The following is a 25,114-nucleotide window of genomic DNA, read 5'->3' as shown; positions in this document are numbered from 1 at the left end:
TTTTTGTTTTCCAATCTACGTGTCTAAATCCACAAATTGATTGGTCAAGATTTAAGAGCATGTTGACATTTATTTTTTTGGTCTTTATAAAAGTTTAATGTGTGAGGTTCTTCATAGTCAGTTCTTTTCTTGGGACTAATGGTTATGAATAACTCTGCTTTCAGGGCCTTTGTTTTGTTGTTGCGTATGCATCTCATAGAATCCAAAGCACATCAATTTCCACAACTCTTCGTCAATTCATTTCTGCTATACAATTATGGTGGTTTCTCTGTCTTACGTTTTTTAAATTTTACCAGGTATTACCGGATGTGTGAAGCCGCACAAGTTGGGCTTGGCAGAAATGCTTCTGTTCATAGTATTCATGGATCATTATTGGCCGTTGGAGAATTGCTGAGGTAACTTACTGTTTGGTTGGATGCCTTTTTTGTTCTTAGAAAATAGATGCCATGATATTAATAATCGCTATAATTTGATCTTATTTGATCCTCTCACACTTATTGCATTTCTTTATTATGAGATGCATGCCAGCCTAATCATGTAATTTGCGAACAGAGATATATCATGGTATTATGAAAGAAGTAAAACAACACCATTTAGTTCTGACAACAATGTCCAAGATCTGATCTTCTAATTTTGCTTGAAACATTATAGGAATACAGGGGAGTTTATGATGTCTCGGTACAGAGAAGTGGCTGATATTGTCCTCGATTATTTAAAGCATCGAGATCAGCTTGTTCGACGTAGTATAACATCACTTCTTCCTCGAATTGCCCACTTCCTGCGTGACAGATTTGTGACTAATTACCTGAAGGTTATTCTTAATACCACAATTCATGTCCTGTTGTTTTCCTTTCCCCATTGAACCTAGTGTCATAGTAGAAGATAGGAATGATAAAATTGTGCTGTTCCATGATGAATATTGTTATCCTTTCCAGATTTGTATGGATCATATCTTGTTTGTTCTACGTACACCAGACGAGCGCGCTAGTGGTTTTGTTGCCCTTGGAGAGATGGCTGGGGCTCTGGGTGTTGAACTTGTGCCTTATTTACCAGCAATTACCTCACATTTGCAAGATGCGGTATGCTTTGGTACTTGGCAGCCCTATTCTACTCAGGTGTTTACTTGAATTTTCATGTAATCATTGGTGCTTGTATGTACAGATTGCTCCTCGCAGAGGAAGGCCATCTCTTGAGGCAATTTCTTGTGTAGGAAGCTTTGCAAAAGCTATGGGTCCTGCAATGGAACCTCATATTCGTAGCGGACTTCTAGATGCTATGTTTTTTGCTGGTCTTTCTGATAAACTTATAGATGCACTCGAGTCTATAAGCACAAGGTAAGATTTCATTGCTTTAATTAATTAGTTCCTTTCATTTTATTCTCTACAGAGCTGCTATGTGACATTTTTTGTACAGCATCCCGTCTTTACTACCCACAATACAGGAGCGTTTATTGGATTGTATATCTCAAGCACTACCAAAGTCATCAATAAGGCCAGGTGCTTCTGTTGGTCGAGCAAGCAGGTCAAACAATTTGCAACAGTTTGTGGACTCTAATAGTCCTGTTCTTGTGCAACTTGCACTGTGGACTCTAGCAAACTTCAACTTTAAGGTTTGTTGAAATGCTCTAGTAAGCTGACTTATGGTAGTGTATTTTAAAACTTAAATATGCATTTGTTTCAGGGCCATGAACTTCTGGAATTCGCTAGAGAGAGTGTCATACTTTATTTGGAAGATGAAGATAGCAGTACCAGAAAAGCTGCCTCTTTGTGCTGTTGCAAATTAGTTGCACACTCCCTTTCTGCTTCTTCAGCTTCACAGTTCGGTTCAAATAGGACAAATCGTATTGGAGGAGCTAAGCGCCGCCGGCTTGTAGAGGAGGTCTGTATGAAAATATATAGTTTAACTTGTGTTTAAGCACTACTTTGCCTTATGTGTTAACAATATTTGTCAATTTGATAAGGGCATGTAAATTAAATGCACAAGTGATAGTGTTAGGTAAAAAATCATTTGGGTATAGCTAACTACAGATCAATCTCATTTTTGATGGTAACATGTTGTGAAGCATACCTTGTTTGGGTTTTAAATTATTTGATGTTAGTTTATTGAAAAATTATCTATGCTACTTCTGTCTGCAGTATCACATGTTAAAAATCAGATCTGAACTCAGTACTACATTCTTGGATACACTTCTCACTTTCTTTTGGCTAACTATATTTTGTGATTCCAAACCTTTTATGTGAGGATTTGTGCTTGCAAACCTTTTATATGAGGTGAAGCTAATCATGTGTAGAATCTGTCATGCAATATTGTTTCGCAGGAACTTATGAACTTTATGTTACTATAAACTGTTAGTAGAAAATAATGAAACAGCACTGCAACAGTTTGTACTTTTATGCAGAAATAAATAATAGTAATACTTAGCTTCAGCATGGTCCTTTTTAAAGACGTACACATTTTTTTCCCTTGAACGCGCAGGAGAGCTGCACATCATTATATTAAGAGAGGAAAAAGGTACAAAGTGGACCAAAGTACAATGCCCAATGGGCAAATAGAAAAAAACAGAAACAGAAAAACAAAACTAGGCAGGCCCGACCAGTTTGGAAACCTTAAACCACATGAAAAGCCTAGACCCTATTAAAAGAAGCAGTAAGGCCAAGACTTGCTATATGCTTAGCACCATCCCTATCCCAACAACTCAACTCATCGAAAAACAAACTTTTAACATTGCTCAAGGAAGGATTCACTCGATCAAAAACATCCTTGTTTCGAAGGAGCCATAAGCACCAAGCCCCCAAAATTATGACGCTATTGAAACCTTTCCTCTTGCTCCTGTGCACCTTTTTATGCACCTTTCCCCACCACACAGCAAAGGAGATTTCATCAATAGCAGGTGTGAGATCACCTATCCCTAATGTCAAGAAAATATCATGCCAAAACTGCCTGGCAAAACTGCAATTGCATAGAAGATGTTGAGCTGTTTCTTGTTGGTCACATAATGGGCAGACCACCGGGTGCTGCAACCCTCTCCTTCGAAGTTTATCAGCAGTCCAACACTTATTTCTTATTGCCAACCAAAGAAAAAACTTGCATTTTGGGGGAGCTCAAGTCTTCCACAATCTTTTCCATGGTTCAAAAGAAATGGACCCCATGAAAAAGGCCCTATAGCAAGACTTGGAAGAGAACTGCCCAGAAGCAGTGTGCATCCACACATGCTTATCATCATTCTGATTAAGCATAACCCCTCTCAGAGCATCCCATAAGAATAGATATTGCTGCAGATCAATCAACGAAAGAGGGTTTTCAATATTGCCGACCCACTGCCAGTTATCTAGTGCCTGTGCCACAGTTCTGGAAGAAAAGGCCCTGCGGCCAACCATACGAACCACTGCTGGGGCAATGTCTTGGACAGCACTCCCATTTAACCATCTATCCGACCAGAAGAGAGTATTAGCCCCATTTCCTATCACAGTATACACAGACAACACAAATAACTGTCTGACCTGCCGCTGCATCGGGAGAAACAGCCCATGCCAAGGCCTAGACGGGTCCGTTTTTTCTAATCACAACCATTTTGCCTGTACTGCCTAGCTTTTAAATTGCAAGTTAGGAACACCAAGTCCTCCATAACTTAAGAGGCCTCGTAATTATCTCCCAAGACACAAGACAGCTTCCACCATTAACATCCTTTCTTCCTTTCCAAAGAACCCCCCGACGAATTTTGTCAATCGATTTAATCACCCACTTGTGGATATTTATAGCAATAAGAAGATAGATTGGTATGGCTGAAAGAACAAACTTCACCAATGCTGTCCGACCAGCAAGATTGAGCAGCCTAGCTTTCCAATTAGGAAGTCGATCCGCAATCCTCTCTAGTCTCTACCCACACCATAAGATCACTCGTCCTCAGTTTTTTTTATCAGAGCTCGGCAGCCCCAAATACTTGCAAGGAAAAGAAGCTGAACTGCATTGCAGTAGATTGCATCCAGTTTGTACTAACTGGCCCATCACACCTTATTGGAATGGCACAACTCTTTTGTAAATTTGTTACCAAACCAGAGGCTGAACCAAAGCAATTCAATATCATTCTAGCACAATTTAGATCCTCTTCGATTGGTTTAATAAAAAGGACCACATCATCCGCATAAATAGAAAGTCTGCTCTGGACACCAGCTCCTCCTAGGCTTTGCAACAGCCCTATACTTTCAGCGGCCCTGAAAAGGCTGCTAAGAACATCCATGACCAACACAAATAACATAGGAGATAGGGGGTCTCCCTGACGAAGACCTCTCTGATGAGTAATATGGTTACCGGGAGATCCATTCAAAAGCACTTGAGTAGATGAAGTGAACAACAAGTTGGAGATCAGATTACACCAAATAGGTCCAGAACCCTGATGCGATAATATCTCAAGAAAAAAAAAGCCCATGAGACTAAGTCGAAGGCCTTGGAAATATCTAATTTTAATAACAAACTAGAGATCCTCCTTTTGTGAAGAGCCTTGATTGATTGTTGCACCAACATAATGTTGTCATGAATTGACCTTCTTCTCACGAAAGCACTTTGATTAGCTGTAACCAGATCTTGTAGATGGGGTCCCAACCGATTATCAAGAATTTTGGTGACGTACAAGTTGAGCTTCTAGTTATTGTGATTTGTGAAGGTCCATATAGTAGATCTAGCCCTTTGGCAGCCATGTTTTGATGTGGCTTCGATGTACATTATTATGCCGTACAACATGGATTGACTGTCATTTGAGAAAAAAACGTGGATGAAGTTTTAAATTTTTAACAGTACCATTGATGCAACTTCTAGTAAATGTGCTAATTTGGCATTCCTTACAGTAACTAATCTAGTTTAAGCTGCATATTAAAGGCATTGGAACATTCAGTTATGTCAATTAACACATGCTTTGGTTTGAAGTGCATAACTTACACAGAATATGAGAGACATTATATTATAAACTTGGTTTAATATCTATAATAGTTGTTTGAATTAAATGGAAATAACAATCTTTTACCACATTGTGTGCCCTCCTGAAGTTATTTCCAATTTCTCAGGATAGATGTGATTATTTTAGCGTGTCAGCAACTCAGCATGCTTTCTTTAATATCTTAATTGCATTTGATTGGGGTTATTTTAACCGATTTAGATTTTTCATGTGGAACATTAGAACTGAATATGTTAAACTGTGTGAAAGAGGATTATGTGAGCAAAGAGGAGAGGGAAGGCAGTAACATGATAGACTCAGAGCTATTTATTGAGATCTGGACTTCTAGGATCCTTTAACCAAACATAAATGGGAAATGGCTATGCATGTTAGAATAAATAGGAATATGAATAGTATCATATTTTATACCCATGTGGGGTGGTAGTCCTATGGACTATAATCAGCCCATGAGGTCCAATGCAATATAACAAATATTCCACCAATTCTATTCTCCTACATAGCTTGTCAGCTTCTTTTCCAGTCCCACCATCTTCAGTGCTGCCGCTTTGACTACAAGGGGATGTTAGAGTAAATAGGAATAGTACCACATTGTCTACCCACGTGGGGTGTTAGTCGTCCTATGTACTCCCATGAGGCCCAACTCAAATACTCCACCAATTCTATTCTCCTGCAATGCATATACTTGTGACCATTGTTATTTTGTTGGTCTGGCATGCATCTAATTCCTGTTTTGAACTAGTCGTACCTGAGATGATATTCTTCAAAAGCTGAGACTTGGTTATTGTTTGTCATGCTCATGCAGTTTATGTTCTTTTGCCATAGGCACTCTGATGATGATACTTGTATCTGTTCCTGTTTTTACCTTCATCCACAGATAGTGGAGAAACTTCTTATGGCTGCAGTTGCTGATGCTGATGTTGGTGTTAGAAGTTCAGTCTTCAAGGCTTTGTATCGAAATCCAGCTTTTGATGATTTCTTGGCCCAAGCTGACATCTTGACTTCAATTTTTGTTGCCTTAAATGATGAGGTATACTGAACTGAAGTTTTGTCTTATTAATTGGGCCTGTTAGATCTGTTACCAGCTTATCTTATGTGGTGCCTGCTAGATCTGTTACCTGATGCTTCAACGCAACATCTATCGACCCTTTCTTTTTGCTGTTTATAAAAGTAAATATGGTGGGGTGTTTAATTGAAGTGTTGTACAAATTAAACGACATAGATTGGATCCCTTTAGTGTACTTCTAATACACTAGGATGTTTTCCTGACTAATCATGTGTGTTCCATCATTGAGGGGAGTAGTATGGTTTATTTCGTTTTGATGTTTTGGTGGTTAATAGTGGGCTTGAAATTCTATTCCCACCACGAGGAAGTAGTAAATTTATGATTTTCCCACAAGAGGACTTGTGAAATAATGGACCAGAGAAAGGTTCTCAATATGGCTCATTCTATAATGTGGAGTTACTTTCGATTGCTTGCAGATGCTTTTATTTGCAGTGTCTTAAATTCTAAATAAGCAGCAAAGTTCCTGTTTTGCACTTCCATGAGGAGTCTGGTACTCCATTAGATTTAATTCGATACAATATACTTTATTCCATAAGCAATGGGGCTTATACACAAGATAGGGGTTCCAATGTTCCATAGGTAAATATGAACTCCTGTTTCAAAGCATTGTCTAGGTGTCCAGGCATGCCAAGCTTGCCTTGGGGAACAATGACGCCTTGTCTCCTAGGCACTGCCTGGATGCCGAGTCACCTTGAAACCATAATGTGAACCCTACACTAGGCCGACCAAACTTTTTTTCCATGGATGGCTGCATGTCATTTTGTTAAGTACACTTATATAAACTTGATATGCACTGTTGTAATATTGTTTCGTATTCTATGTTTTTGCTTATAAGGAAGTACATATTTAATGTTCAATGACCCTTAGAATGTTGACAAATGATCTATTTTACTGTTTCAATTCTTAGGAATATGATGTCAGAGAATTGGCAATTTCTGTTGCTGGTCGATTGTCTGAAAAGAATCCTGCATATGTACTGCCTGCCCTTCGTCGCTATCTTATACAATTGCTCACATATCTTGACCAGAGGTTTGAACCACACATGTTTTTGATAATCGTTAGATAGAATAGAAACCCTAATCCTCATTAGGGTAGGCATTTGTGTGTTTGTGTATGTCACCTTAGGTGATAAACCCAACTGGCCATCACGAACACCTAATGGTGTAGTTGAATCAATCAGACACGCGTGGCTAATTTAATCAGATGTATTGGGTCGGGTTCAGGTGATAGATTATTAGTTTATCACCCTAGGTGTCGTTAAATAGCACTGGCAAAGCTATTCGTCACCTTAGGTGATGATCACCCACACTGAAATGACTTAAAAATGACTCATGCCTCATCATAGTTAACACCAGGACTAAATGTCTCATCATAGTTAACACCAGGCTTCACGACCGGACTAAATGTCTCATCATAGTTAACACCAGGACACTGAGTAAAGCCCCGAAGAACCCAACATGCCTTTTGCCGATCCGGAGAGCCATCGACCTGTCGCATGTGTGTCCAGACCCACTTGTCAGTGACCACATTATCAACTGGGGGACGGGGCACTAGATCCCAGGTGTGATTAGGAAGAAGGGCCTAATACTCGTCCTCCACAACACCTCGCTAATGAGGATTAGCGAGGGTGCTACAGACAGAAGCTGGTAATGGAGGATCGACAATGAGGTAGTATTGGAGAGGACTAGGTGGTCAATCGGGTGAAGGACCCGAACAGTCCGTTGAGTCACCATCAGGTGTATGTGGCAAGGGCCCCGATGAAGAAGAGGGGGGGGGGGGCACCTGTGCCGAAGGCGAGGCCACCGAAGCCAAGGGCGGGGTCACTGGGACCTCAGAGGCGGAGCAGGTGGCAAGGCGCAGCCAGGAAAGAGTCTACGAGCGCAAGAGTCACCATGGGCAGTTGGGCACCAATGGGGGAGAGCCTGCAGGGGGAACAAACAATGGCTGACCAGGAGTAGCCATAGAGTACCCAAGGAAGACACAACGAGTAGAACGAGGAGCAACCTTATGAGGACCAGTGGCAAAGAGGTTGGGGTAGCATGCACACCCAAAAAAGCGAAGATGGTTATAGGAGGGAGTGGTGCCAAAGAGAGCAAAGTGTGGGTAGGGGCGCAAGTCGCCGTAGTAGGTAGGCGATTTAGAAGGTAGGTAGCATTGTGGAGGCTCTTAGCCCAGTAGCAAGTAGGAAAAGAAGCCTGAAAGAGCAGAGAACACATGACATTGTTAGTGGTGCAAATCATGCACTTAGCCTTACCCTTCTGAGAAGTGTAGGGGCTGGACATGCAGAGTTAGATTCCATGCGAGAAGGACCGGGAGGAGCTATCAAACTCACGACCTTTGTCACACTGGACAACCTTAATGGTGCAACCAAACAGAGTGGAAACCCAAGCGATGAAGTGGAGAAGAGTTGCAAAAGTGTCAGACTTCAAACACAAGGGAAAGGTCGACGGATAACGAGAGCAATCATCCAAAATCACCCGATAATACTTACAGCCATGAGGTCCACAAATCATAGTGTATGATATCAAAATTGTGCACAATCTAAGAGGAGTTAGAGAATGGAAGTCGAACATGATGACCTAACTGATAGGCGTGGCAAAGATGCTCAATGATAGGAGTGGAGGGGAGAGGTGGATGTGAAGAAGAGAGTATACCAGTGTCTAGAGTGGTGTGGTAGGAGGCACCAGAATCAGCCACCCAGTTGATGAGAGCAGGATGGGTCAAAGCCATGGTGCTAAAGGAGCTGGCAAGAGACAACTCATCCCACCCATCAGACCACGGGGTCCAGGACGAAGCAGAGTGGGGCGACACGGGCAAAAGCGGTGGCTGAGGCGCTGACACCGTAGAGGGGAGATTGCCGAGGGATACCCTGAACCAGGTAGTGTTAGGTGAGCACGCTGTGGTGGAGGACCACCTGGGGATGGGACGTGCCACATGGAGACGCGGCCGATCCATGAGTTGTAGATGGAGGGCCAGGGAGTTCCACCTATCCACCACCACCACCATAGCCCAACGATGACGACGAGCACCACCCCTAGAGTGCCGCCCCTCGATCCTAGGTGGGTTGGGACGGCGCGGAGTGCCAGAGACGTGACAAGTAGGTAGGCACGACGAGGAGTCCCTCGAGTTGGGAGTAGAAGAGGGCGGTTGCGAGGCCTTTCCCCCGATGGTGGAGCTATAGAGCATAGTAAGAGTGTCCAAGCGAGGGGCCAATCCCTTGGTCAGCTCCTTGAGGATGAGGTTGTTGCGGACCTTGTGGAAGGACGGGAACGAGACCGAGCGAGTGATCTAGGTCCAAAAGATGATCGTAGCGCTAGTTGAGCTCATGAAGGAGGTCGAGGACGAGCGTGCGACTAGAGACAAGCTCCCTGAGGCCAGATAGGGAGGCCACCATGCCCTTCATATGACTGCAATTTTCTGTAGTGGAGAGGTCTCCTTAGGCAAAGGTCCGAAAGGCCGCATCAAGGTGGAGAGCACGAGCCTCACAGTTGCAAAGAACTACTCCTCGATGACAGCCCAAGCAGAGTGGTGCCCCCACGCTCGCGGACAACGTCGTGTAGCTCAACAATAACGATCCCGAGGATTCACAAGACGACCACACTATCCATCCGCCGCCAGGAAGGGATAATGAGGGAGGTGGTGTTGGTGACAACATGGTCGTCTATGGTGTAGCACTAGAGGGTGAGGACGAGGTCACGCCAACGGGCGTAGGTCGAGGATGATAGGAACCAGGGAACAGATGTTCTGGACACCCGTCGCATGGGCATGGAGATTGGCGATGATGGCAAACTCGTACTCGAAAGGAGGGGCCAAGCAGATGACGCTCGAGGTTGCCTAGCAGATGACGCTCCGCCCCGGTAAGCTGCCTAGTGAGGGCATCGATAACAATACACTCTTGCTCCCAGGTCCGAGCAGCGAGGCGCTCATGTTCCTGCTTGGCATCCACGACAACTTTGTCCGTCTAGAGGGCTGCGATGAGGGTGAATTGGGCCACAACGACGTCGGTGGTAGGGTGGCAAACTCGTACTCGAAAGGAGGGGCCAAGCAGATGACGCTCGAGGTTGCCTAGCAGATGACGCTCCGCCCCGGTAAGCTGCCTAGTGAGGGCATCGATAACAATGCACTCTTGCTCCCAGGTCCGAGCAGCGAGGCGCTCATGTTCCTGCTTGGCAGCCACAACAACTTTGTCCGTCTAGAGGGCTTCGATGAGGGTGAATTGGGCCACAACGACGTCGGTGGTAGGGATGACCGGATGACAATCGACGGAGGGAAACTTGGGGCGGAGGATGTGGCGCAGAGAGTTGGAACAACAATTCCCAGTCCTGTGGTAGCGAGATCGGGGTGGAGAAAACCGGCCATAGTGGTGGGGAACGGAGCAGAGGCCCATGTGGGGGTGTCAGCTGCGACCGTTTCATGGGGAGGGATGAGCCCAGCCCGTGTTGGATGGAGCGTAGGTGCGTTGGAGCCGGCGTGGGTGCCGTGCGTGGCTTGGGAGAGAGTTGGGGCAGTGGCGGCCACCAAGGAGGTGGGTTGAGGGTCGCCGGCCACGGGAGTGGCGCAGACGGTGAGGGCAAAGGTTGGCACACTGATAGTCATGTGATGAACGTCGGCGAGTGCGTGGTGAAGAGGAGCCGGTGTGGTGGAGATGACAGTAGGCGCGGAGGGAGTTGCGGCGACGTGGAGGGGAGCCGCGCCCGCGCAAGGAGGGCGGCCGACATGGAGGGGAGCCACGCTCGCATAAGGAAGGTGTCCGGCCACGACTGAGGGCACAACATCGTGGAGGGGAGCTGCCCCCATGCATGGAAGCCGTCTAACCACGGTTGAGGGAACGACGGGACTACGGGAGGTCTGGCGGCCGGAAGTGGATCCGCGCCGGTGGCGACCACAGTGTGGAGTATGGCCGAGCGGGCAGAGGACGCGGCGTTGGGCGCATCAACGGCCGCCCAGGTACGAGAGGAGCACCGTCTGTGGCCGGAGGATGGTCGCCGTCGAGCTCCTGTTGGTGTGTGTGTGTATTTGCGTGTATGCATGTATGTAATATAATATAACACGCACGAGCGCGTGCGCACAGTACATGGGTTTGGCCAAAGTGAATTGCATCAGTAACACACAATAATCTAACAATAATAGACATGGTTTCCAAAGTTACATCATGTTGCTCCAGCATTTTGCTCATGAAAGTTTGTCATTTGCAGTATGGATAGCAAGTGTAGAGAGGAAAGTGCTAGATTATTGGGTTGTTTAATTAGGAGCTGCGCGCGGCTCATTCTTCCTTACATTGCTCCAGTTCACAAGGTTAGCAAGAAGTGAAATCAGTACTTGTATTTATCATGTCGATTTGATTTCTTATATTGGTTTTGTTTTAGGCGCTAGTGACTAGATTGTGTGAAGGAACGGGACCAAATGCTAATAATGCTCTTGCTGCGGGAGTGCTTGCCACTGTTGGAGAACTGGCCAAAGTGGTTAGTCTTCATCTGTTCCTCTATTTGTGGTGTTTGTGTTCTCGTAATGGCATAGCTTTTAATAATATGTCCTGTGTTATAGGGTGGCTTTGCTATGAGGCAATATCTTCCTGAGCTGATGCCTGTAGTTGTGGATTCTCTTTTAGATGGAGGTGCTGTTAGTAAAAGGGAAGTGGCAGTGTCAACTCTGGGACAGATTATCCAGAGCACAGGGTATATTCTTTTTTCTTCCCTATTTTGTGTCCTTGATTGCGAGATTTTTGCAACTAGTGTTTGCCTGTTTATCTTGAAGTTTCTTGCTACATTGAACTTATAATTGTTGATCATCTTTTACATATGCCCTTGAGTCACAGATTCTTCCTGTTCTGAACAAGATTCTAGTCAAACTTTTGAAACTTTAACTGCAATACCATTAAAAAATGGTTTGAAACATGAAAATTATCTTTTTTTTTTTGAAAAGCGCAGGAGAACTGCGCCCCAATATATTAAGGAGATAAAAGGGTCTAAAAAGACCAGGTACAAAAGGACTAGACTTACGGAGGTCTAAAAGCCCAAAACCCAAAAGAATCCATCAGAGGACAACAACCAACTACTGGCCTAAACCACCTCCAAGACTAAGCCTCAAGGAGAGGGGCAGACAGGTAGGAAAGGTCCTTAGTCCCAGCCATTTCCCACATTAATCTTTCTTCTGCAGCCATCCTAATAGCTAAAGAAACATTAGGGGTCCAATTATCAAAGACACATTTGTTGCGATCATGGTTTTTAAAGCGGTAAGGCGAGACAAGGCGTTGGATCACCCGCCTGGATGCCTAGGCGAGGTAGGCGGGCAAGGCGCCTAGGCGTTGGACCTCCGCCTGGACGCCTAGGCGACGCCTTAAGAACAGTGGTTGCGATTTCCAAATAATCCAGCCCCCCAATGCAATGAGAGAATTGAGCCCCTTTCTAATAGGTCCATTGACTGAACATGAGGCTTCTTCCCACCAGCTCATGAAGGAAGACAATCCAGGCTGAGGGGCTAGCACTTGAAGATTGAATCTCCTCAGTAGCTGAAACCAGAAATCCCTTGTGAAAACACAGGAAACTAGGAGATGGTCTAAGGTTTCATCCTCTTGATCACATAAGGGGCATTTTGGTGGGTGATCAAGCCCTATTTTAGCAAACCTATCAGCAGTCCAGCACCTGTTATGAGCAGCGAACCAAAGGAAAAAAAATCTGCATTTAGGTGGGGCCCAGGTTTTCCACACCCTAGAATAGTGGCTGAAATAAATTGATCCCATGAAGAGCCCTTCATATGCCACTTTAGCTGAATAATTACCATGTTTGTCTTCAATTTCAGGCTGTAACTTTACAGCAGAAAGAAGGTCCCAAAGCTGTAGATATTCCACCAAAACTCCCACAGAGAGAGCTCCTTTGATGTCAGAGATCCATCTATTTAGAAGAGCCTCCTGAACAGTTCTTTTGTAATCCTCCTTGGAATGCTTTGAAACAGCCTGTGAGCGATACACAGATTCTCTGCCCTGAGAGCCATTTATCTGTCCAGAATAGAGTGTTGGCCCCATTTCTAACTTCAGAAATTAGAACAGTGGAGAAGAAAGCCCGAACTTTGTTAGGATCATGAAAGGGGAGTTTTGCCCAGGGACGTGCTGGATCAGTTTTATGCAACCATAAGCCCATAACCATCTCATCCTAAGAGCCCAACACATCTCGGGTAAACTGGAGATCTATGTTACCCTGATACGGCGATACAGATATGGATACGTGATACACCGATACCTTGATATGCTATTTCTCAAAAAACACTGATACAACGATACACAAATATATATTATAAAAAAATTAAATGCTGGAATAGTGGACCACACAAGTTCACAAACAGTACATAGATAATAAAATTCAGGCCATCAAGCCATCAAACCTAGGAACTTTAGTCTTTAAGTTCTAACAGACCATAATATTCCATCAAGCCAGAGAAGTAGCACTCAGTAGATTGAGAAGCAAGGAGTTTGAGAACCAAGGAGAACATGGACCTGTAGGTCGGTTTGTGGCAAGGGTACACAGACGGCTACGATACACAGCGACGTCGATTTGTAGATCGGTGGGCGGCACCACGGCACGGGTCGGCAACGGCGGCCACAGACCCACACCCACAGTCCCCGGCAGCGGCAGCCACAAACTCACAAATTGTCGCATGGTGGCTCAAATCGGCAGTCGGCGGCTGGCAGCATAGTTCGGTGGGTGGCGGCGGGCGAGTGGAAGCACCAAGGCGTCTTTGGGCCTTTGGCTGCTCGATATAGGAGTACGACTATGTCGAACGGTTGTATATGAAGGTAGGTATCCCGCAAGTATCAGGAAGGTGTCCTAGGAGTATATGTTTTTTTATATATTTAAAATTGCAAAAATATTCGATACGTATCAGATACTTATTCGAGAGTATCCACGAAGTATCGGTATCCGATACGGTATCTGACACGGGTACGTGAGTTTTGTGAAGTGTCCGCGCATCATAGCTGGAGATGCCCAGACCTTCCAACTTAAAGAGGCCTGCAGACTCTTCCCCAAGCCACAAGAGAATGACCTCCCTTAGCTTCTTTACGCCCTCTCCAAAGGAAACCTTTTCGGATCTTGTCAATGGCTTCCTAGGCCCAAGAAGGAAAATCAATAGCCATTGGTAAGTAAACAATCATGCCTGTCAAGACATGCTGAACCTGAATTCTTCTGCCTGCTCTTGTCGTTAAGTCAGCCTTCCAACTCGGGAGCTGTCTTGTAATTTTATCCACAAATGGCTGAACCTGATCTTTAGTGAGTTTGACCAGAGAAAGAGGAAGACCAAGATAGTGGCAAGGGAAAACCGAAATTTCACAAGGCAGCAGACTTTGAGTTACCAAAATATCCTCCTCAGAGCATTGAATAGGATATACATTAGACTTATTTTCATTGTTCTGAAGGCCCGAGGAGGCACCAAATAGGCGCAGAATCTCCAAAGTTACTGAAATATCATCTGCCCCGAAGGGGGCAGGAACAATGCCACATCATCAGCATACATTTCCGATGGAGTCTTTGTGTTCTTGACAGAGGGTGCAATAATCCTACTTCCGCTCGTGAGGATAGAAGACCCAGGATGTCCATGACAAGAATAAAAAGCATGGGAGATAGGGGATCTCCCTGCCTAAGTCCCCTCCGATGTGTAATGCACTTTCCCGGGAATCCATTGAGAAGCACTTGAGTGGAAGATGAGGATAGCAGCCCGCATATAATGTCCCTCCAAATTTGGCCAAAACCAAGGAGCTTCATGACATCAATAAGAAAGGGCCAAGAAACTGAGTCGAAGGCTTTAGTGATGTCCAGCTTGAAGAGAAGATTAACCTTTTTATGCTGATGAAGTAACCTTGAGGTTTGCTGAACCAACATGAAATTGTTATGTATAAATCTCCCCTTTATGAAAGCACTTTGGTTAGGTGAGACCATCTCATGAAGTCTTGTAGCAAGCCGATTGGCCAGAACTTTAGTGATGAGTTTTCCAACACTGTGTACAAGACTTTTAGGCCGATTGGCATGAAAATTATCTTTATTGATTTGTTTTGGAAGTACTTCCATAATGTTGTAAATTTGTCAGAGTTTATGGACATGTTCTAAGAGAAAATAGTGTCAAAGCTAGGCTCTGGAGACTTTTGCGTTGTTCAAAATGTTAATATTTTTGACCGGAGAGTACCATGCTTATTAAAACGACGTTTAAACGTCGTTTAAACTATAAAACGCTGACAGAAAGTGAAACGATAAAACATTTTACGATTCGTCGTAAAACGTCGTTTAACGTCGTTTAAACGTCGCGTTTTGATGTTTAAACGCGGGTATAGAGTGAAACGCCGCGTTTCGGGCGTTTAATGTGTCTGTTGCTAGAAATTGGCCCAGCCCAATTAGGAACTGCCGCCCAGGTAGGGTTTGAACCCACATGTCATTTTGCACAATATTATTATGTGAACTTATGTTGGTTGTTTGGTATTTGACTTGATATAATTGCCTGAAATTATGATATATTGAAATTTCACTATGTTGTTTAAAACTACGTTTAAACTTTGTTTAAACCGTTTAAAAGTTAAAACTCACCCATGAGCGTTTCAACGTTTCGTCGTTTTAATAACCTTGGAGAGTACATAATTCTGAGGTCTAAAACTATAATTATGACCTCATTAAGTCTTGACTCTAGAGTTTTTTAACAAAGTCATGTTTTTTTTGCCACCAACTTTATTTTGATGTCCTGCACTGAATATTTTCCTAGTACTTCGCAGTCATCTTGTTTGGCTCTTTAATGTTGCTGTGGTATCTTACGACAAGGATCTGCTTCTAGTGCTTTGATTCTGCCATTTGTACATCTTCGCATCTGCTGCATTTTCCCTAAATTACGTGGTTTCCTACCCAGCATATGGTTCAACTCCTAAGGACATTGAAGATTGACCACAGCAGTGTGTTAAATTCTCTGTAGTTATTTCCATTTTATACTAAGTGTATTACTGCATCTTGAACATGATTTATGTTCTTTTGTACGGGTGATTCACCAGCTATGTTATTGCCCCCTATAATGAGTACCCGCCATTGCTTGGCTTACTCTTGAAGTTGCTTAATGGTGAATTGGAATGGTCAACTAGACTAGAAGTGCTGAAGGTATTTGTTTCAATTTCTGCTTAAAGTTTTTTTTAAATTTGTATAACACTCCTGGCCATGTAATAAAGTAATATGTTTTTTCTCAGGTTTTAGGGATTATGGGTGCATTGGACCCTCACGCACACAAGCGAAATCAGCACAATCTACCTGGTCAGCATAGAGAGGTCCTACGGCCAACAATCGAGACCGCACAACATATTGTTTCCATGGAAGAGTTACCGACTGACTACTGGCCTTCTTTTTCAGCATCCGAGGACTACTATTCAACAGTATGGTTTTATATTCCTTCATTAAACATCTGAGATTCAGGTGTTACCCTATTTCAGTTCATTCCCATTTTGCTAGGTTGCAATTAGCTCCCTCATGCGAATTCTTCGAGATCCTTCTCTTTCAAGTTATCACCAAATGGTGGTTGGCTCCCTTATCTTTATTTTTAAGGTAATACATGTAGTTTAATACTTCTTATTTTCTATTTTAAATATCTATTTACCTCAACAACTTTTTGTTTTTCAACAATTTAATCACTTCATTTATTGTTTTTATCTATGATAAATTGGAATCTAGTCAATGGGCCTCGGCTGTGTTCCATACTTACCAAAGGTGAGAGCCTCCCAATTGGCTTTACTCTACTGTCATTCCTTTGCTATTTTATAGATTTGCTTATTTCGTTTATTTAGTTGCTGCATGTCTTGTGTTGACCACAGTAGGATCTAAAATTTCAGATATGCTCCATGTAGTATAATTGACAGCAAGCCACATGTTTCAGCTTCAGTTATGCTAAGAGGGTGTTTGGTTCCCCTGACTAAAGTTAGTCCATGTCTTATCGAATGTTTGAATGCCAATTATGAGTATTAGATATAGTCTAATTACAAAACTAATTACATAAATGAAGACTAAACGACGAGACAAATTTATTAAGCCTAATTAATCCATGATTAACAAATGTTTAGCGAATCATGAACTAATTAGGTTTAATAGACTCATTTTACCGTTTAGTCCTTATTGGTGTAATTGATTTTGTAATTAGACTATATTTAATACTTCTAACTAGTATTCAAACATCTGATGTGATGGGACTAAATCACTAAAATTTAGTCGTTTAGATGCAAACTGGCCCTAAATTTAACTAATATAGTAACTGATGACCTTCAAGCCTGGCATCATAATTGATCTGGGCTAACAAGTGCTTGTTGCATTCTTGAAGTCTTTGTATTTTGATCGCTGAGACTAACTGTTACGGGCTGTTAATGGCCCTAAGCCCATTAGCTAGGTCATTAGGGTTAGGTTAACCACCTCTATATAATGAGAGGTGGGGGTCATAGAAGGAAGGCAAGAAGAATAGATCTAATAATAGATTGGATCTATCTTGCTCATATCGAGACCGTATCAATTTGGTATCGGAACCAGGTTGACGCATCGACGACAATGTCCGGCGCCGCCGACGATTTGGGGACCCTCTCTGATGTGGAGAAACCGGATCGTATCCTGGCGCAGCTGCAATCCATAAATAACAGGCTGGATTCCCATGACAATCGTTTGGCCAAGCTCGAGCAGGCGCGGGTTGGCTCCTCTGCTTCTACCACGGGCGGCTTGGGTGCAGGCAACGTTGGCACGAGCGACGAAGGTGGCTTGGGCACGATTGAAGGAGGCTTGGGCGTGAGCGACGGAGGCCTGGGCACGGGCGAAGGCGGCCACATGGGCAGCTGTGGCGGTGCTCTGGAGGAGGCAGACGAGCCATGCGAGGTTGTGACTAACCTTGGATTAGGCGAGATAATCACCCCCACGGGTACTGTAGCATATATATAGGCATATAGGCAATATGGGCCTTATGGGCCTTAACACCCCCTGTCAAACTCAAGGAGGAAGTGGAGGATTTGAAGCATTGAGTTTGATTAGATGAAACTGATGTTGTGCCCTAGTTTGTGCTTTTGTGAAGAAATCCGCAAGCTGTAATTCTGAGGGCACATATTGAAGATCAATGGTCTTCTGATGACAATGAGATCTAGTGAATGAGACATCAACACCAATGTGTTTTGTGAGTTCACGCTTCACTGGATCATGACAAATTTGTATAGCTCCAGTGTTGTCACAGCGAAGAAGTGTAGGCGAGTCACAAGAAACGCCTAGATCAGCCAAGAGCCAACGAATCCAGATAATCTCAGCAGTAGTAGTAGCCAGGGCTCGAAGTTCTGCTTCAGTACTAGATCTAGATACAACAGCTTGCTTCTTGGATTTCCAAGCAATAGGGGATGATCCAAGAAGAATACAGTAACCAGTGATGGAGCGACGATCTGTAGGATCACTGGCCCAGGTAGCATCAGAGTAAGCGTGAAGCTGAAGTGGGGAATTTGAGTCATAAAATAAACATTGTGTTTTTGTCCCCCGTAAATATCTAAGCACACGAAGTAAGTGCCCATAATGAACTGATGTAGGAGCAGAGACAAACTGACTCAAGATCTGAACCGCATGAGCAATATCTGGCCTGGTGACAGTAAGATAAACTAAGCTGCCAACAAGATGTCTGTATCGAGATGGATCCTCCAAAGGTGTCCCATCAGTCGGACGAAGAGATAAGTGTAGATCCATAGGCGTGGCAACAGTGCGAGTATCACTAAGACCAGAACGATCAAGAAGATCTTGTATGTACTTGGCCTGAGAAAGATAAATACCATTTTGAGTCTGCAAAACCTCAATGCCCAAGAAATAACTGAGTGCCCCCAAGTCAGACATTTGAAATTCCTTACTCAGAGACGCCTTCACATGAGCAATATGGTCTGGATCATCGCCTGTAATCAACATGTCATCAACATATAGTAATAACAACGTGCGTCCTCGTGAAGAAACATGAATGAACAATGCAGGATCATGATCACTAGAATAGAAACCACAAGCCTTGATGACAGAAACAAATCTCTCAAACCAAGCACGAGGAGCTTGTTTGAGACCATACAAGGCTCGACGGAGACGACATACATGCCCTGATGGAACCTCTATCCCAGGAGGTGGATGCATATAGACTTCCTCATGTAAATCACCATGAAGAAAAGCATTTTTGACATCCATCTGAGAGATAGTCCAAGAAGATGAGGCTGCAACAGCAAGTAAAGCTCAGACAGTAGTCAGATGGGCCACAGGTGCAAAAGTCTCATCATAGTCAATACCCTGTGTCTGTTGAAAACCTCTGGCCACAAGACGAGCTTTATATCGCTCAATAGACCCATCAGATTTGGTTTTAACCTTGAATACCCATTTGCACGTGATAGGTACAACACCAGCAGGTAACGGAACAACATCCCATGTACATGTGCGATGAAGGGCATTTAATTCATCAGTCATAGCAAGCTGCCACTCAGGTATACCAGACGCCTCTTTATAAGATGATGGTTCAGCAATGACTGCACCAGCACGGGAAAACCCATAACGTTCTGGAGCTGCAATAGTGCCACGGTCACGAAGATGATACCCCTGATTAAAAACAACATGAGAGTCATCATTGTTAGTACAAGTATCAGCAACAGGATCGTCATCAGGACTGGCCGTGGGAGTAGAGCGAGGACGACGAATGTAAGTCTGAGTGACAGGTGGTTTGGAAGAGTAAGACGGAGATGTTGTGGAAGTGGAAGGTGGTGTGATGGGAATAAGGACATCTGGAGTAGAAACAGTAGGTGGTGATACTGATGAAGTTTCAGAAATGGGAGGAAGGCTCATGAAGGAGGTAGACTCTGTGGAATAAAAAGAAGAATGAGTGGAAGAGTTGTAAAAGAAGGGACGATTTTCATTGAAGCTCACATCTCGAGAAATACGCATGCGACGAGAAGATGAATCATAACATCGATAGCCTTTATGTTCAGGGCTATATCCAAGAAAAACACACTCAACAGATTGAGCAGTCAATTTAGTACGTTCACGAGGTGATAATAGTACATAACACGTACATCCAAAAACTCGAAGGTGGTCATATCGTGGAGGAGTTCCGAAAAGAACTTCACCAGGTGTTTTGCCAGAGAGTTTGGATGACGGTTGTCTATTGATGAGGTAAACCGCAGTAGAAACTGCTTCACCCCAAAAATGTGACGGGACAAAAGAAGATATCAACAAAGTGCGAGCAGTTTCTATAATGTGACGATGTTTGCGTTCAGCCACACCGTTCTGTGCATGAGCACCAGGGCAAGAAAGCTGAGCAAGAGTACCCTCTGAAGTCAAAAACTGGCGGAAATTATCAGATAAATATTCACCACCAGAATCAGAACGAAAGGTTTTAATGTGAGTGGAAAATTGAGTGTGAATCATACGAGCAAAGGTTTTATAAATAGAAATCAGCTCAGAGCGGCGTTTCATGAAATAAATCCAAGTGTAGCGAGAATGATCATCAATAAAAATAACATAGTATTTATATCCACCTTTTGACACAAAAGGTGCAGGACCCCAAATATCAGAGTGAACCAAATCAAAGGGTTGAACAGAATGAGAATGACTAGTAAAATATGGAAGTTGTATTTGTTTTCCAAGATGACAACCCTTACAATGAAAATCAGACTCAACCGAAGTATGACCTAAGCAACCTGACTTTATTAGAGTAGACAATCTAGATCCACACAAATGACCTAGACGATGATGCCACTGGGCAAAAGACGCAACAGAAGCAAGGGTAGCTGAAAGCACATGCGCTGGAGATGTAGCCAAGGAAGGAAGCCGCAAAGAGTCCAAGATGTAGAGGCGAGGAGCAGCTCTACGGCGACGGCCAGTCCCAATCACTTCCCCTGTACGAAGGTCCTGTACAAAACAAGATGAGTCATCAAATCCGACAAAGCAATTATGATCCGTAATTTGGCCTACTGAAAGAAGGTCCATAGATAGCTCAGGAACAAAGAAAATATTAGGTACTGTAAAGTGTGGATCTGAAAGATAACCCTTATGAGTAATGTGGCATACAGTACCATCAGCTGTCTGCACTGAAGCACCATTTGTGACAGGTGTAGTAGAAGCCAACTTTGACTGATCAGATGTGACATGAAAGGAAGCTCCTGAATCAAGTACCCAGGCCGACTCTGAAGTACAAGCGGACGAAGTGGCAGCAACAGCAACTGAGCCTCTATTAGATGGTCCTGGACCACGACCACGAGCAGCACGTCGTGCACGGAAATCAGTCAACTTCTCAGGAAACTTGACAAAGCAAAGCTCAGATCGATGATTGGTCTTGCCACAATGATCACAAGGCTTAAAAATATTCTTAGGTTTCTGGGCAGCAGCCAACACACTGTGAGGATTACCACCATTAGAGGAAAGAGAGTTAAGACGAGTCTCTTCAGCAAGTAAATCAGACAGCGCCTTAGCCATTGTGAGAGTGTCAGAACCCTGAAGTAAACGAGCACGAAGAGAATCAAACTCGGCCCGAACACCCATAACAAATCTGTAAGTGAAGAACTTCTCAATAAACTTATGAGTCGGACATGGATCAGCAGTACAAGCAGGCACCATTGATGTCAAAGCACTCATCAGGCGATCAAAGGCTGAGTAGTACTCATCAATACTCATATCATTTTGCTCAATAACATGTGTCTGCTGCATAAGGGTGTGTAATAGAGCACCACTATCCTGAACAAAACGCTCCTTCAAATGAGACCAGATGGATTTAGCAGTTTTGAATTTAGACAAACTCATAATCATAGACGGTTTGACGCTGTTCACCATAGCAGCCATCACTTTACCATCATTGAGCTGCCATGTTTTGATATCAGCAGCATTGCGACGATCATCAGCAAGAACAGGTGCTGCATCAGTCAAATGGAAGAGTAATCCATGTCCCCGGAGTGCAGTCTCAACACAGAAAGCCCACTCCGGATAATTTTGACCATCGAGAGTGATATTAACCACAATAGCATTTGTCGTCATATTGAATTCAATGGAAATAAGTGAAACCAAACAAACCAGAGGAGCCGCAACTGACAGCAGCCCGACTTTGACGAAGATCCTGGGCAGCGAAAACCGAGATGGACAGCAACTGTCACCCTGCTGCAGATAATCAAGGCCACCTCAACTCTGCCCGCAATGGCAGCCACCTGCGCAGAGACAGCAACGGCGCAGATCTGCAGCCCTGCCCACAAGACGAGGTGACTGCGATGGTGACGAGGGACAGCGGGACGGCAGATGCGGCAGGATTTGACAGCAGCCGGATCTGCGCACTCCCTGGACGTCGGATCTTGCGCAGAGCAGGCCGTGCGCAGTAACGGCGGGCGGATCTGCGCAAATCTGCGATTGGCGCAGGGACAGCAGGTGGACCGGGCGCGGCAGACAGACGGCGGATCCGGCGGACGGCAGCAGGTCGACGGGGAGCGGCAGAGGGCGGATCCGGCGGACGGCGGGATGGCAGAGGGCGGATCCGGCGGACGGCAGAATGCGCAGGTCGACGGCGCGGAGAGAGCGGATCCGGCGGGATGCGCAGGTCGACGGCGCGGACGGCGCGGATGTGCGCGAATCTGGACGGCGGATGCGCAGGGACGGTGAATCCTCGACGAAGCGGCGGCCAGCAGGCCGCGACGGCGGCCAGGAAAAGGGACCCGCGGCCGCGACGGCGGGCGGGAGTGGAAGGACTGCGACAGCAGCCGGAGAAGAGGAAGGAGCTGGCTGCGAGGACAGCACAGCGACGGCGCGACGGCGACGAAAAATTGGATCAGGGTGGGCTTAGACGTAAACCCTAACCCTAACCTCCTCTGATACCATGTGACTAACCTTGGATTAGGCGAGATAATCACCCCCACGGGTACTGTAGCATATATATAGGCATATAGGCAATATGGGCCTTATGGGCCTTAACACGAGGGAGTACTCGAGGCGCCGGAGGTCGGCAAATCCGCCCTCACTGACGTGACCAGGGTCAGAGAGGTCGGTGCGTCGGGCCAGCGCTGCCGCGTACGCCTCGTCCAACCTCTTGAGCTGGCGCTCCTCCAACTTGTCCGTCGTGGCGCGGAGTCACAGTGTCGCGTCCTCGGTCGTGGCTGGATCGGGATTGGAGGCCGGGTGCGCCACCGCGGGGCCCGCATGGGCGGAGCGGCCGCAGTCGCGAGATTGTCCCGCCATCAGAGCCAAGTCGAAGGTGATGGCGAGGCCGACGAGGAGAAAGGGTAGCCAGGCAGCACCCCTGTGCGGCGCGAGGAGGCGAAAAAGACCTTCGGGGAGCTCGACATGGTGGCGGGTCTTCCCCTACGCGGCAATTTGCTCGTGGTGGCCAGGCTAGCTGCCTAGGGTTCCAATCTAGGCCATGCCTTCCACTAATGGGCCGCCTTGGTCCCAATTTGGACCGAATTGGCAAAGTAATTGGGCTGTGTCCCACTATTTTCTTTTTACAATTGTAAATTAATTGTTTTAGGTGAATAAATAGAAGTCGAGATGTAAAAGACTTAGTATTAGTGTCGTTTTAGTTTTCGAGTCAAGTCATCATTGGTAGTGTTCACAGCTCGCGGATGAGCTATTTTTAAGGAGGGGTGGATGTTATGGGCCCTAAGCCCATTAGCCAGGTCATTAGGGTCAGGTTAACCACCTCTATAGGGGGTGTCATTAGAAGGCAGATATGAAGAATAGATCTAAGAATAGATTGCATCTATCTTGCTCATATCGAGATTGTATCACTTACTCATGATTTTGTATGATTCTAAAAGTATTGGTCTTTCCATGATATTTCATTTCCACTAGCCAATAATAAAAATGTCACATGAAGAATAATGTGGAGAAGCATCTTCAAACCTTGTGCTATCAATACATCTTTTTTGTATGATTTGTTACTTGAAGTTTTAATGTCACATGAAATAAAAGTTAGGCTGCTTCTGAGAATGCTGATTTTTTGACATCATGCTAGAATTTACTTATGCTCCGTTTGGATGTCGATATTGAGGGCATGGAATTGAATTGGGTTCAAATACCAAATCAGCCATAGTATTGAAATGAGATGTAATTCCAATTCTATTTTTTGGATGTTACTGAATCGGAGTTTAGAATTGTGCTGTCTGATTCCACGCAATTCAAAGGGGTGACACTCTGTATTGCGAGATGGAGTTTCTAGTTATAGTCCAATTCCAGGGAATTGGTTCTCTGATTCCAAATCTCAATTCTATGTGCAACCAAACAACAAAATTCAGGAAAGCTAATTCCAATTCCCAATTCCATGCTCCAATATCTACATCCAAACGGGGTATTAAGCATTTGTGATACAATTTCTTATTATTGGCTTTGCATTGTAATTTTTTGACAACTCAATAACTCATCATGGAATTTCAAATGATTTAAATCTTCGTTGTTTTAAGCTTTCATTTATAATTGGTTGAGTGAAATACAATTAGGCATGCTTGTGTTTCCTTGGGAGAGATAGGATAAACCGATAAATGCACATAAATTTCTGATTTTTTATCTTTTGCTTCTAAAGGTTCTTCCTGATTTATTCCGTGCTGTTCGCATGTGCGAGGATGGTGCTTTAAAAGAGTTCATAACCTGGAAACTTGGAACATTGATATCTATTGTCCGGCAGGTAATCTGTCTTTCTTGTTTGCAAATTGTTGTTAGATTCTTTCTGTTGCAGTTATTTTCTGGCATATTTTATTAAAGTTACTTATTTTCAGCACATCCGAAAATATTTACAAGACATACTTTCCCTCATCTCTGAGCTGTGGACTTCCTCATTCAGCTTGGCTGCACCAAATCGGACCATACAGGGCCCACAGGGTTCACCGGTAATTGTGTGGGCTTCCATGTTGCTGTTCTACTGTCTTCAAACATTTTATAGAGACCCTTACACTGGACTAATCTATTTGGACCATGACATTATCTAAGCTAGCATAAGCATGTCTGCCAAACTGCAGTATCTCATGTTAACAATTGACATTGGTATATTTTAACATGTTCCTCACTGCAGTGGTAGATAGACAGTTAATTTTCACATTTTTTTGTATATCCTGGACTGTAAGAAAAGTTTGTAAATGACCCATTAGCTTG

At 44.4% G+C, this 25,114-nt stretch overlaps 2 protein-coding genes across 2 annotated transcripts in view; one reads left to right on the top strand and one right to left on the bottom strand.

The window, feature by feature from the left end:
- LOC542211 (uncharacterized) overlaps positions 1-25,114 on the top strand; it is a 51,197-nt gene that overhangs the window by 3,428 nt on the left and 22,655 nt on the right. The window contains exons 6-22 of the mRNA NM_001111823.2: positions 297-395; positions 652-811; positions 936-1,079; positions 1,162-1,334; positions 1,414-1,609; positions 1,681-1,878; positions 5,823-5,975; positions 6,919-7,040; positions 11,207-11,306; positions 11,378-11,473; positions 11,556-11,686; positions 16,030-16,132; positions 16,219-16,401; positions 16,478-16,570; positions 16,697-16,732; positions 24,549-24,650; positions 24,742-24,852. Coding sequence (NP_001105293.2) covers positions 297-395; positions 652-811; positions 936-1,079; positions 1,162-1,334; positions 1,414-1,609; positions 1,681-1,878; positions 5,823-5,975; positions 6,919-7,040; positions 11,207-11,306; positions 11,378-11,473; positions 11,556-11,686; positions 16,030-16,132; positions 16,219-16,401; positions 16,478-16,570; positions 16,697-16,732; positions 24,549-24,650; positions 24,742-24,852 — 2,200 coding nt within the window. The remainder of the gene's footprint in view (positions 1-296; positions 396-651; positions 812-935; positions 1,080-1,161; positions 1,335-1,413; positions 1,610-1,680; positions 1,879-5,822; positions 5,976-6,918; positions 7,041-11,206; positions 11,307-11,377; positions 11,474-11,555; positions 11,687-16,029; positions 16,133-16,218; positions 16,402-16,477; positions 16,571-16,696; positions 16,733-24,548; positions 24,651-24,741; positions 24,853-25,114) is intronic.
- LOC103630237 (uncharacterized) lies at positions 20,487-22,942 on the bottom strand. Its single transcript, XM_008651306.4, has 2 exons — positions 21,070-22,942; positions 20,487-20,905 (listed from the first exon to the last, which is right to left on the bottom strand). Exons 1-2 carry the CDS (start codon positions 22,022-22,024, stop codon positions 20,862-20,864), a joined length of 999 nt encoding a protein of 332 aa, XP_008649528.2. The 5' UTR covers positions 22,025-22,942; the 3' UTR covers positions 20,487-20,861.

This window comes from Zea mays, chromosome 6 (genome assembly GCF_902167145.1).
Source record: "Zea mays cultivar B73 chromosome 6, Zm-B73-REFERENCE-NAM-5.0, whole genome shotgun sequence".
Classification (NCBI taxonomy): Eukaryota; Viridiplantae; Streptophyta; class Magnoliopsida; order Poales; family Poaceae; genus Zea; species Zea mays.
This window is presented reverse-complemented; position numbering and strand designations above follow the sequence as displayed.

Excerpts from the sequence above, each read along its gene's own strand:
- LOC103630237 (XM_008651306.4), bottom strand. The coding sequence starts at position 22,024 with ATGACGACAAATGCTATTGTGGTTAATATCACTCTCGATGGTCAAAAT. Across the intron at positions 20,906-21,069 it reads TTCAGTGCAGACAGCTGATG|GACCTTCGTACAGGGGAAGT; the intron begins GTACTGTATGCC and ends TGTTTTGTACAG.